At 45.8% G+C, this 13,208-nt stretch overlaps 1 protein-coding gene across 2 annotated transcripts in view; it reads left to right on the top strand.

Moving 5' to 3' along the window:
• The window catches only part of EFCAB5 (EF-hand calcium binding domain 5), a 54,876-nt gene that overhangs the window by 5,869 nt on the left and 35,799 nt on the right, over positions 1-13,208 (top strand). The window contains exons 2-5 of one of the 2 annotated variants that reach the window (XM_019511239.1): positions 2,500-2,538; positions 3,160-4,209; positions 6,350-6,539; positions 9,576-10,147. In XM_019511239.1, coding sequence (XP_019366784.1) covers positions 9,582-10,147 — 566 coding nt within the window. In that variant the 5' untranslated portion in view covers positions 2,500-2,538; positions 3,160-4,209; positions 6,350-6,539; positions 9,576-9,581. The remainder of the gene's footprint in view (positions 1-2,499; positions 2,539-3,159; positions 4,210-6,349; positions 6,540-9,575; positions 10,148-13,208) is intronic. The other variant, XM_019511240.1, reaches the window with a different exon arrangement.

The raw sequence follows: 13,208 nt of genomic DNA, 5'->3' as shown, positions 1-13,208 counted from the left end.
TCCTCTCCCTCTCCACCGCCCACCCCCAAGTCCTCTCCTCTGCATGCTTGCACCCTTCCTCTGCCACCGGGCCTGGAAACGCGCCGTTCCCCCTGTTTTTACTGGGGTTAACAGAACCGGAGGTTTGCCTGGAAACTCGTGGTTTCAGGAGCTTTCAAAAGCTGGCTGGCCAGTCCCGTGATGCACTCGTGAGAGCTGGCAGGGCGGAGGGGGTTGTAACCCCCCTCTCCTGGACGAGGGGAAGATGGGATGCAGCAATTAGCCTCGTGTCCAGACTTTGCCGCTGAAGTCGCTGGGATAAAGAATCGGACCCTTGTGAGCATCTAATGATAATATGGGATGCGGTTACTGGAAGCCACAATAAGCATCAAACAGAAAGGAAGCGCCTGTCTCCTCCAGTGGCTTGCATTAACCCATCAGTGCCTCTTAGGCACTCAGTGCATTTTGCTCTCATCTACTCCTCCGAGGTGACAGAGCTGTCAGGGCTGCGTTCGTCCTTGTAAATCTAAGCAGGAGCAGAGCCCTCAATGCTCTGTCTTTGGTGTATCCCCCAGTGCCCTGCAGTCAAAATAATTAGCAGGGAGGCTCTGCGCATCCTGGCGTGTTGTCCTGTGCTACGATGAAAGCGGTGCTCACTAATGAGAGCGTTTGCCTCCTAGTGGATGCAGGATGATGAAAGACGGGCTCATTAAAGCAGAGGAAGCTGAGCTGAGGAAGTGGGTTTTGCAGGAATGCCTCACTCGAGAACCTGGAGCATAAACCAAGCCCCCTGTGGGATCTGGGCGAGTGGAAGCACATGCACAAACAAAGACTCATTGACCTGCCTCTGCTGCCATCATGTTATTATCTTGATAGATGAATATATGTGGACCGTGTGTTAGCAGCATGCAAGGTGTGATGGGGGAGATGGCAGTCAGACCCCCTCCAGCTCTCTCATTAACCGTTATTCCCCTTGTTCTGAAATGTCCGTAGCCTCCCAACTGGGACATATTTTCCCGGCTCCACTCTGGGCCCATCTACACGTTCATTAATGCGCTGTAATTATAGCACATTTTTGTACCCGCAATGAAAGGTACTAACTAAATGCCTCATAATCAGCACTACTGCACAATAGCACAGATGCATGCTTTTTTAGTGACATTAATGCCCATGAGACTAAAGCTACTGCACATTAGTGCATTAGCACGGGCTTTGTGCAGTGGAATGAGTCTTCTGCACATTAAGCATCTCACGTAGACGCACCCTCTATGTATTTATGCTTTGCATTGTCGTTTACTAAGACAGTGATTCTCAACTAGGGTGCCATGCCACTCTGGGGTGCCTTGAGATCCTTTCAAGGGTGCTGCAGGGTGGCACACAATGCACTGATGATGATTCACAAGATAAACCCCAAGATTTCAAATAGAAATCCATAGTTCTTTGCAACAGAAAAACTGTTCTACTATTTTTCTGTAGTCAAAAAAAAGAGTGAAAACTAAGAGCTGGCATTTTCCGAGAGATGTCTTGAGTCTATCCAGAAGCACCTCAAGTCTGAAAAGGTAGAGGACCACTGTGCTAGGACATTGTCTACCCTATCGCCTTGTTTCTAGCGTAAGGGTTTTGGTTACACAGCTGCATTGGAAAGCCCCCTTCCTCATGGAAAAGCAGCTTTTCTCTGCTAAAGGAGCTCTTTCACCAAAGCAGCTAAACTACCCCCCAGATGACATAAGTGATGCCTGCAAGACAATGCTTTTGCACATAGACCTTGTGCATGCCCAAGGATTGTGAGAGGGCTGCTGGGATAGAGATGATGGGGAGGCGACTGCTTGTTTCAGGCTTCTAGCCACACAGGGATACCAGCAAAACTCGACAGTGCAGACCTGGCCGAGGAAGGTTTCGCCAGCGCAGTCATACCATCATCAAGACTTGCAAAACCGTCTGGCGTGGACACAGCTCTATTGAAAGAAGTGCTTAGATCAGTACAGCTCCCGCAGGGTCCCCTCTCCAGCAGTGAAAGCACCCTCATGCTGGTATAATAATGGCTGCACAAGGGCTTTTGCTGGCAAAGCTCTGTCGGTTGAACAAATCACACCCTAACTGTGTCAGCAAAAGACACTTTCAGCTTCACATGAGCACGCTTCTGGGACTCCGTGCAAGCTTCAGGGTCCAGGCTTCAGCTGAACTGTGGAGCCCTTGAAACGAGCCAGGAGTCTGTGCCAGAGTGAAGCACTGACCCCAGGTCTCAGACCACCCTGCCTCCTAGGCAGTTCTTCCAGTAAGTGCTGTGGCCTCAGATCAAGAAAAGCAGTGAAGCACATGCTTAGCTAAAACCACCCTGGTAAGATGCCACGGATTGACATGGTTTCACTAAGCAGAGGGAGAGACTGTTTAGGCTTTAGTGACTTCAGAACAAATGCAAGGTTGCTGGTATTTCCACTGTCTGCACTTTCTTACTGGGCTTTTTACATGTGTAATTTTTATCCTTTTAATTTCATATGTTGTTCTCTCTTGTTTTTACAGAAACAGAAACCCTCTGGACGAAGGGGTTCCTTCTTGAAGGTAAAGTATTGCTGTCTAAAGCCCCTCCATTTGCATTTTGTTCATGCTTTAAAGCTGTCAAAAATGTTCCATTTCTGACTCAATTTCAGCACCAGGCCCCGATTCTGCACTTCCCACTGCAGATCTCTGCAAAGGCCATCTTGCAGGGAGTTCAGGACAGGGCCTCTGGTTTGCTTGCAGCATTTTTTTATTGGAAGGGTTTCACAAGGGTAAAAGATGAAGTGAGGAAGAGGGTGGATGAAGCTACTGGATCACAAACTAGGGACCCGTGGGAACCGGTCAGTGCAGGGAATTCGTGATCATTTTCCTGAGTCAGCACTTTTCTTTTAAACTGTATGGACTGTGATGAAAACACCAGGTTAGGACTGAAATGAAGGAGGCCCCTTCTACTGAGCAGTAACAGTGAGCTATGTTTAGGAGCAGTGTCACAGAACACTTGATGCATGATAAAAGCACAAATAGGGGAATAGGAGCTGCAATATTTTGTGGTCTGTGTTGACACACAATTCTTGTTTGCAGTGGCTCTGGGGATACAAGGAATACGGGATCACATTCCCTGGCAGCTGGGTGCACAGTGGGTGGAGAAGCTTAGCAGAAAAAGAAATGCTTTCTGATTCACAGGCACAGTGCTGAGCTGATGGCCAGCTAATGGTCTGTGGTCCCTGTTATCTTCAGGGAGAGCAGCCTTCGCATTTGAGAATGGGAAAGATTTCTCCTCTGCGACATCTGACAGCAATCTTGCTGTTTTTTTTGTGAAGTAGGGTTGGTTTATTGATTGCCTTCCAGTGGATGGATTCCTGCAGGGACAGGAGGACCTCTGCCATGTCTGTCTTCTGTTCAGAGATGTCTGTGTTAAGATCGGCTAGATGCAGTGTACAGATTACTGCTTGCCAAAGCGTTGGTGCAGTCTCACCAGATGGGATGGGGGTTTCACTCTGAATGGATTTTGAGAAAGAAAAGGGGAGGGATTCACTCCAGGAGTAGTTAAAGAAATATTTACCTGAGCCTGTAACAAAAAAAATCAGAGTTTTTTGCCGTGTTTTCATTTCTTCAATGGCACCTTGGTAGTATTTAAACAGCTCCCACCTCTGGGAAGTCATCACAAGTAATTATTGGAGTTGCTTTGTACAGTCAGCTGAAGGTCTTGCTTCTCAGTTGTTGACTACAAAAACCATGAATATCAATGGGACTTCCAGCCATTAGAAAGCAATAATTTGCATGTGCAGTATTTTTTAACAGTAGAATTTAAATTTAGAAGATAAAACTATAAGCAGATGTATTCTCATTGAAAAAAGCCATAAAAATGCAGCTTGTGGTCACAGCAGTGTGGGTCACATAAAGAGGCCATCAACTTGTGGTCACATCCTGCAAAGAGCTGAGGGCCCCGTGCTCACCACCTCCTAGGATTTGATCTTTTGACAGAAGGAGACCAGTGCTATTTTTATCTTCCTAAACTGGCCATGGTCTCTCGTTAGCAAATATACAAATGCATCCCTAGAAAACACAGTTTTTATTGTCATTGTTAATACATGGGAGAGCTTTTATACCCGGGTTGGGACGGCAACTGCAAAAAAACCCCAGAACGACCCCAAACTGCATCACACATAGAAAAATGAACACAAAGGGTACAAGAGGCATTATTGGAACAAAGCATCTGTGATGACATCCATGGTAAGCTATTTTGTGAACAGTGCAAGTGTTTGATGGCATGCTCACACGATACGCTTTGCTTTGAGAAAACATTATGATATAACAACCAAGTTAAATAGGGTGTGATTACTGCTTTGCTTAAGCCCAGTATTTAAATCGCAGAGAAATAAAAATAGAGCCATCTTGAGCACTCCTGCCAGGCTTTATTTGCATGTTCTCATTTGGTGATTAAACAGCAGCTTTGAGGGAAACGAGGGTATTTTTACAATTGCTGTTTGTTTGTTTTTTGACGGATGTATAGATTGATCAGGGCAACAAGTTTGCACAGCAAAGAGGAAACAACAAGTACACCTGGGAACGAAAAGCCGAACAGAAATTAGTTGTATAGAGGCTGGTTGGAGGGGAATGGGATTTTAAAGCCTCATTGTTTATTAGTCTAACAGTCCTATGCACAAACCTTCTGATGCATTGTATTATAGTGGCCCAGGGGCTGTTTCAATACAGGTTGAAAAATATAGTACCTATCCCCATGTCATCTGGTTTCTGAATTAGAGAAAAATAACAGTGCGCACCAAAGTACTTTCCCCGTGAAAGCTGATTTATAAGATTCTTGTGCCATGGTCCCAGCCTGCAAAAAAATGCTATGATCTCAAGTCAAGTATTGCGGTGCATACAGCTTATTTCTTAGCTGGCCGAATTGGCATTTCAGTGATGTTTGAGGGCATTCAGGAGAAATGCCGCTACAGAGACAGTCACACAGCATTCAGAATAGATGGCCAAAGGCATCTATAGAAGTTACAACCATGTGTGTTTTTAAAAGGCAGGACTGCAAGACATGGATGAAAACAAAAATTAAGCACTTGAGCCAAGTAGCCTCCTCTCCAGAAACAGCTGTGATTTTAAGGCAATACTTCCCCATGAGTGGCTGGAGCTGGACCCCAATTTATAATCATGATAGTCCCTGCTGGGTGGAGAACCTACATGAGGCATATGCATTATTTAAATACAGCTTCTACTCTGGAACAAATTTGATGTCGGGGTGTAAGTGGATCATTGCGTGATACATTGGCTTTGTGCTGGGTCTCTGGCCAGGGATAAATCTTACTTCTTGGGCTTTACAACCTCAGAGGGCTTTACAAATTGTACAGTGCTCACATGAGCTAGGGGAACTGTGGTAGGTAGATTAAGTGGCTCCCCTAAGGCCAAAGGAGGAGTGAGTACTGAATGTGAAATTAGACATTCCTAAGCAGGTCAGAGAACATGGTTCAGGCACGTGATGCACCTGTGTGTGGAAGAGGGTCATATATTTTACCCTTTCTTCTGCTTTAGGTGAGCTTTGTAAAATGCACATCCCTAATACTGTGCTGCAGGATAGCAGAGTCAGTTGTTCCAGTGATAAATACCAAAATACCAAGTCATAGTCCAAAGTTCCTGTGCAGATAGAGGTGGCTCAATCTGCGTGTCATGCAGCTTAAAATATAAAAAAGGAAAGAAAGCCAACATACTAGAAATACCGTGCCCTGGAAAAATCCAAATGCCAAAGTCACTGGGACAAATTCTATTCTTGGTTACATCAGTGTAAGTCCAGCCTAACCCTGCTGAATGAACAGGAGTGACTCTAGCTATATTCTGGTGCAACTGGGAGCAGAATTAGTCCCACTCGCATCTCTTTCCTTCCTCCTCTCCTTTGCATCCTATGGAACAGGTTCCCCTTCATGAACATAAGGGAAAAGTGATATAAAAAAAGCTAGTCATTGGACTCCCGCCCCCGGTTCTATTTTAAATCTGGTCTTCTTCAAGAAAAGCTCCTGGAAGACCTCCTTGCATTTACTGCAAATACCTCATCCAACAGGCCACTCCAGAATTACTTTATTCTTAATGAAAAGAAGACCCTGCCAATGTCTAATTCAATTTGGCCAGTAAATAATTTCTCTTTATTGCTCTCGGGTTCCTACATCTGTTTGGTTCAGTCTTCAGCTCACCCTGCCACTCTCACTTGTGTCTCCAGCACTTGTAGCAGGGCTGGGATTCATGCTCCTTGAATCTTTGAAGGTCAGCCTACTCTCAGCAGGCACCTGTGGGTATTCGCGCTGGCAGCCTTTCAGTTGCATGCAATATGTTCTGCCATGCCATCGTCTTCTTTCTTTTGATTGTGAAACAGAGTGATCTAAGCTCGCAGAGGAAGAGTTTAAAGTGAGCTGCCGAAGGCAGGAGACAGTCCACAGCAGTTCTAAGTCACAGATGAGACATAGCAACCTTTGGGATTATTGCTTAGCAACGTCAAACACACACACAGGAGTAAAACTCACTGCCTGGCTCCGCAGCAGGACCGAGAAATCCCTAATTCGCATGTAAGTTTTTTAATGGGGAGGAACAGATGGGCATGTATTAAATTCCTATTCATCTGCAATGCCATTCTGAACAGGGGAGGAAACATTTCTGTTTCAGCACCTGCTGTGAAGGTAAGAAAAATAGTTCTTCTTCAAAAAGCAAAATGGAAGTCTTGGTAAGAGTTGATTTTAGGAGGGATTTAAAAGAGGAAAAAGTATTCCATGCATGTTAGTGAACAGTTAAATAAAACCCCAGGTGAAGCTGTCTGGGGGAAAAAAACCAAGGCTCTCTGGATCAGTAGCAGGGCCAACAAATTCCACAGACTTTCGAAAGACTTTCAAGAGCTCAGATATCCTCCAAATCATTCCTTGGCCATATTTTACCCAGAAAAGTCTCTCTAGTGAAACCCATCCTGTTGCTGAATGGATCTTTATCAGCGTCACAGCATACTGCAAGCACAGAGGGAATCAACCCATACCTGCCTGGATTCCATCAAGAACATTTGTCACAGAGGAAGGGAGCCAGCAAAATGGTCTTCTACTAAACAATGAACAGCGTGTCTTGCCTTGACTTTGAATATAGGCTTGCAAGGGGGTTTATCTTATTTCAGATGTCATGGGTGTGCCTCATGCTAGCATGCCTCACTGCACTGTGCTTGTCATTATCAGGACTATCAGCCCAGACTCTACTTGGGAGTGTCATAGCTGGGAAGGGCTCTGTGTATTGTAGAAAGTCTCAGCGGGTGTAGATCGGCATACATGTACAGATGTCAGTGATACTCTGGCAGTTCACAGCAATTGAGACCTTTGGCCCATAGCTACTAACAGGCTAGGGAGGTTGGAGTCTGCCCCAAATGTTGGTCCTGTTGTAACAGTTATTCACTGTTCTTCCGTGTTCCTCCATCTCCTGCTTTGCTTACTTTAGCTGCTAAAGCAGTGGGCCTAGCTCTCTCTTCTCTTCCCCCAGTTTTGGAGCTACACCAGTATAAAGTTAGAGTAGAGAATCAGGCCAACTGAGATCTTGCCCTTTGGTTATCTCTTTCATCCAAAGATCTAAAAGTTCATTACAAGTCCTAGATAATCTTGACACCCACATAGTCAGGTAGGTTAGGGGTAGAGGAACACATCCATCAGCACTGAAATGCAGTTCTCTCTCAAGCAGAATTCAGCAGAAACACTTCACGGCAGTATAGTAAAGGACTTGAAGAAAAATACCATCACCAGCTGAAATGTCAAGAGGAGTTTATTTTGGCACAACACAACTGTTTGATTTGGGATCCACCCAGGACAGCAAGTTAACACCCTTCTTTGGCAAAAAGTTGCACTATTGGTCAAAAGGAACTTGGGTTTTCATGTTACCAAAAGAAACTCACCTAGCAAGAAGCAACGTGATACAGCTATAGGTTCCCTTCATACCTTTATAAATCTATGCTCCTTTACAGGTTATGTCCTCTCGCAGGCAAGACAGCTACCATTTTACAACCCTTTATTTAGGCCAGCTAGGTAGCGTAATGTCTACATTCATCTGCCTCCTTAGCAGATAATAACTCTTAGCAGGCAAATGACTACGGGGTGCCACCAGAGGCCTCCAAAAATCAGACCCCAAAATTTACCACTATGAAGCATCCTACCTCTTGAAATAAATGTTTGTACTCAGGCAGTGGCTTTGAACTGGCAGATCATTGTATTAGCAATTACACTGGGGTGCCAAGATGGCCATCTATCATGTTTATGCCTTTCCTGAAAGGCTAAACACTCTGGAGCAGCCACAAGTGTTCAAGTTGCAAGTGGAAATAGCAGAATATATCAAAAACCAACCTATTAACACAGATACCGCAGGGACCCAAAAGTGAGAACTGCCTCCTGCAAAAGAAGCTTGAGAAGGGGAGTGCAACAGCAAGGTCAGGGTGGACTTCCAGCCTTCGCTTGGAACGACAAAGCTTTAGTCAACCTGTCTCCTAGTGGCACTATTCATTTTGATGTAATCTTTGCTCCTGTCTAAGCCTGGGTTGGGTTTTTTTGCAGGGTGGGGGTGATTTCTCAGCCTCTGAATTGACTAGTCAGTCCACATTCTGCCTGCATTCCATGTACGTAACACCCAAGGAGGTGGATGAGAGTGCTGTGTGCGGAGGCTTACCGCAGCAACTTTCAAGTTGTGGCTCATGATCCAGGTGCTCCTTTCTGGTGCTCTGCAGAATGAACATTTTGAAAGCCAGGCGGCAGAGCAAGGGATATGGGGTCTTTCAGAAGCACCGTCTCATACAAAGCGACCCACCAAAACAGATGTTGTAGAACAGCTCAGCTGCAGGCTCCACTGTGCAGTCTCAGTGTCTACCTAATATACAGCTCCCCTTTCTCATAGCAGATGCTCCAGTCCCCTCTGCCGAGAGGAACATTCCACTCTGGCAAATGTGCAGAGGAAAAAATTGCAAAAGAAATAAACTGGGCCTTGTATTCAACACATGGGTCAGTTCTCCCCGGACACGTGGGAAAGTTAGAGAAAAAGCGCATAGTTCTGCTTAACAGAAAAGAGGTGTGCAGATCTGACATGGAAAGCACTCTAGGCATGTTACTGCACATGACTCACTTCCTGTATCTCACATCCATTGCAATTAGCTGAGAAGTTTGAGGTATGGAAAGGGAAGTACAGAGAAGCAGTCACACAAGGGAGAATTGTAATCCATTGCTTAGAACTGGGAACTGAAAGGCAGGACTCCTGATTCCTCCCACACCTTGGCTTCTGGCTCGGTGGGTGATCTGGGTCCCCAGTTTCCCCCATCTCTGAAAAAGAGAAACGTTCATTTAGCTTCTGTATCTCCTGAAGCTGTTGTGAAACATAATTCATTTATTTTTGTAAAGCATGTTTGGATCGTAGAAGGAAAGGCTCTGCATTTATTTAGGATGGCAGAGTAGTAGTATCTGAATTGGAAAAGGAACACGGTAGCATCCACTGATTATTTTCTAAGCATATCAGTTTGTATTTTTCTGTCCCCTTTTATCTTGCTGTCGTGCCTTCCAGAATTACCTGACATGAGTCTGCTTTTGCATTTATTGCAGTAAAATATGGCTGCTCAGCCAGAGGAAGAAGCCCAAAACTCTGGACTGAAACTCCCCAAACTCAGTGTCAAGAACACACCTGTCAGGGAGGAAAGGAGAAGCAAAGAGACCAGTGAGTTCCTGTGCCCCACAAGGGGTGCTCAGTGGAAAGAGACTTTCTATGAGAAAGTACAGCAGAGAGCACTGCGTCTGCAGCAGACAAAGGTGGAACAGTTTCAGGCCTGTAAGGCAGAAGGAGAGAAGATTAAAAAGAACGAGCCTCTGGACTGGCTGTCCAAGGAATGGTTCAACGACGAGACGGCGACGCGGGATACCCGGGCCTATTTGCTCGACAAACTCTTACCTACATTAGTCCCAGGAGTGGAAAAACTGCTAATGGAAGTGGAAAGAAAGAAGGTGCTTGACACCAGCACAGATCCACCCAAGCTTGATCCCATTCATTTCCTAGGCGAGTATCTGATGAGGCATAACCCTCAGTTTGACGTTTCTGCAAGACCGGGTCCCTACCTGAGAGGGATGAAGATGGTTATGGAAGAGCTGAAAACGGAGGTGCCTGACACAGCACTGAACAGGTGAGTGGGTTTACACTGCACCCATGGTCATACACTATTCTGATGGGATCTGCCTCCAGTTTACCAGAAGCAGTAGATTTCTTAGTGAGGACGCTCTGACCGTAGTCTGGGTTGGCAAAAGCACTTCTGGATGCTAATAATGTAGCACCAAACCCATGCCACACATCCTGTGCCATGGATGGTGGCTGTCCTCTTCTTCAAGACAAAAAACCAGGATAAATGCCAGCAGGTGAGAGACACATCTGAGCAATGGCTTTTGGAGACTTCAGACAGAATACTGCTCCTTGTATGCATGTGCAGTGTGTAGTCTGCGCACTTGGCATGAGTGATGCCGCACTGTTAATGGGCATTGTTCACATTAGCAGCCCCAAAACTGACTCTCTCTTGCATCTTTTTCAAGGCTTCTAATAGCAGCCCTTTTAACAGCAGCTCCCTCCTTCCTGTTTCTGTGTCATTTAAATGGAATACAATTAGTTACAAAGCTGGCAGATGCCACTACAGTTAGGATGCAGTCATTGGGAACACAGTTAAGTTACAAAGCAGACACTGGGACTGAAAGATGTGCACTTCAGCTACTCTTGCACTTATCCAGTATACAGATAACCAGTGTTTGGTAAGCAAGACAGTGAGACTGGCATTGTGTTATGCAGGTAGGTGAGTTTTGCACTTCTATGGTATGCATAAAGCAGGGGAGCGGGTGTGATTCCCCCTTTGACTCTACTGGAGGGGTGTTCTTGGACAGAAGACAGTCCTTCGGGATCAACCAGGGTTGTTTAGAGCCAGTACTAAGGTGCATGCGGCTCTTTTCATCCCTTCCTTCCCAAAGTTAACAGTGAGATGGGCTGAGCTGTCTCTGCTCCATCCTGAGAATTTCTCCGGGCTGTACTGAGGGCAGGGCTGCTGTAACTCTTCCCCGAGACTTTTTCCCTGAGCCTGTTGGTTGTAATTCCCCGTAGTCCATTCACTTGAAATCCACAGCCCTCTAGCTATGTTGCTTTTTCCTTTTCATCGTCACTTTCTTTTGGAGACTTTTCATTAATCCTTAGCTCTTCCTCCCCCCCCCGGATCATTTGCACAGTGTTAATTGATTAGTGTTGTGGGTTTTTTTGATACTATCTCCCAGCATGGAGGCATTATAAAAACTGGAACATTAAATGAACAAATGATACTTTCATCCATTTGAATGTCTCTGTTCAGAAATGCATAGAAGGGATTACTTGTGTTTATACAATGGACCACAGGTGCTTACAATGATGTCAGAATGAGTCATTAACTTCCAGATCACTTCATTCTCATGTCTGGTGTTGTACAATGATGACTTGGATTTGCATACACTCTATTTTGCCTGCATAAATAATGCATGCAGTTTAAAAATTGGTGTCAGGATTTGGGTGTCAGGATTTGTGGAAGCAAAATGTTGACACAGACGTCTCACGCATAGACACTAGACTAAGATGATAGGCATTCCCAGTGTTACCTGAACAAGACCTGTGCTTAAATCTCTCTTGTTTGCTTTCTTGCTAGTGTTTCTAATGCACATACAATGTATTGTAGAGGCACATGAATAACCCCTACTGGAAACGGTTCAGCGGCGAGGAATGGAATTGCATGCAGTCACTTAACGCCAGCGTACCTGCACTTGAAAGTACATGTGGGTAGACTAGTGACTGGCATCTGAGAGCTCTGCCAATCCCTGAAAATCACAACATTTTCTGAGAAAACAGGGTTTTGATGAACGTCCACTGAAATACAGGCAGGGACCCTGGGGAGTGGTTCAGGAACTCCTGCTGCCAGGGTCTGTGGCTCTGGGGAAGCACTGCTCTTTGGAGCCAGGCATCCAGGGGTTCCTGGCTCAAACCCGAGTCTCAGAGCATCCAAGCACCCTGCCCTGCAGCTGGAGACGTGTCAGTGGCTTGACTTTGTTTTGGAAAATTGGTACAAAATAGGCTCATTTGCTCTGAAACATTTTTTTTTAATTTGCTAAAAATTTTTAAAATTCTATTTTTCATTCAGAACCAAAATTATTTGTTTAAACACTGGAGTTTCCCTCAGAGTGGAAGTTTCGAGCTTCCTGGAGCTCTAATCACAGCTTCCTGCTGCATTGGGATGGTAGTTCTAGTTTAAGGTTTGAGTCAAGTTTGTCATTGGATAGATAACAAGCATGAGACTCGATGCTCAGGAAATGAGTGTGTTGAAGAGATGTTGAAGTCAGCGTCTCCTTAGATGCCAGTGCCAGGGGATTTACACGGCTGAGACCATAAGAGATTTTGCATATCCTCAGGTGGTATTATCAAGGGATTTGTGTTCTTAGTCTCTCCGGATTTGCATATTCATGGCTGGCTGCATCACGGGGTTTGCAGAATAACCATGGTAGCACTGCGGGGTTTTGCTGTCACCCTGTTTGGGTGTGAAGCTCCTGCCATGAGTCACTGAGCATGGGAGAGCAGAGATGAGGACAGCAGTTAACATCCAGAGAGCTCGGCTATAACATTCTGGTCTCACCGGCGGCAGCAGCAGTTCAGTTAGGCCAGGATTTTACTGCCGCTTCCCAGCCTTGGAGATCTTCCCTCAGCCGTCTTCTTTCCTCCACATTATTAGCATCCAGGTAGGGAGCCGAGGAGAGCAGAAGAGCAGGGAGGGAGAAATTCCTTTCTTCTCTGAATTGAGTCACACTGCAATAGAGCCTGGAGTAGTTTAAAAAGTGCCAGCACTTCCAGCTGATTCACCCGTCTCCAACTGGGAGCTGGGGGTTGCCTTCCTGAAAAAACGTGCTTCATTCTGCCTGGAAGAGTCACTCTCACGACAGCTCCCATGAGCCGAGCATCCCCGGCACTGCTCCAAGCAGAAGGAAGCTTCTGGGGTGGGACAGCCTTTGGCCTGCACCTAGGGACACCCGACAGGGAATGCACTCCCAGGCCCTTGCCTATGGTAGCACATGAAAGGAGCTACCTAAAGAAACAGAATCAGTGCCCTTTACAGGTACAGCACATGCTGTGCCTTGGGCTTGGCACTGCCCAGATTAATCATCAGAGCAGGTGCAACGCTTGCCTCTGCCTTGCCC

Source organism: Gavialis gangeticus, unplaced genomic scaffold (genome assembly GCF_001723915.1).
Source record: "Gavialis gangeticus isolate Ggan-Ray unplaced genomic scaffold, GavGan_comp1, whole genome shotgun sequence".
NCBI classification, from domain to species: Eukaryota; Metazoa; Chordata; order Crocodylia; family Gavialidae; genus Gavialis; species Gavialis gangeticus.
Note: the sequence above shows the minus strand (reverse complement) of the source record. Positions and strands in the feature narration are given on the sequence as shown.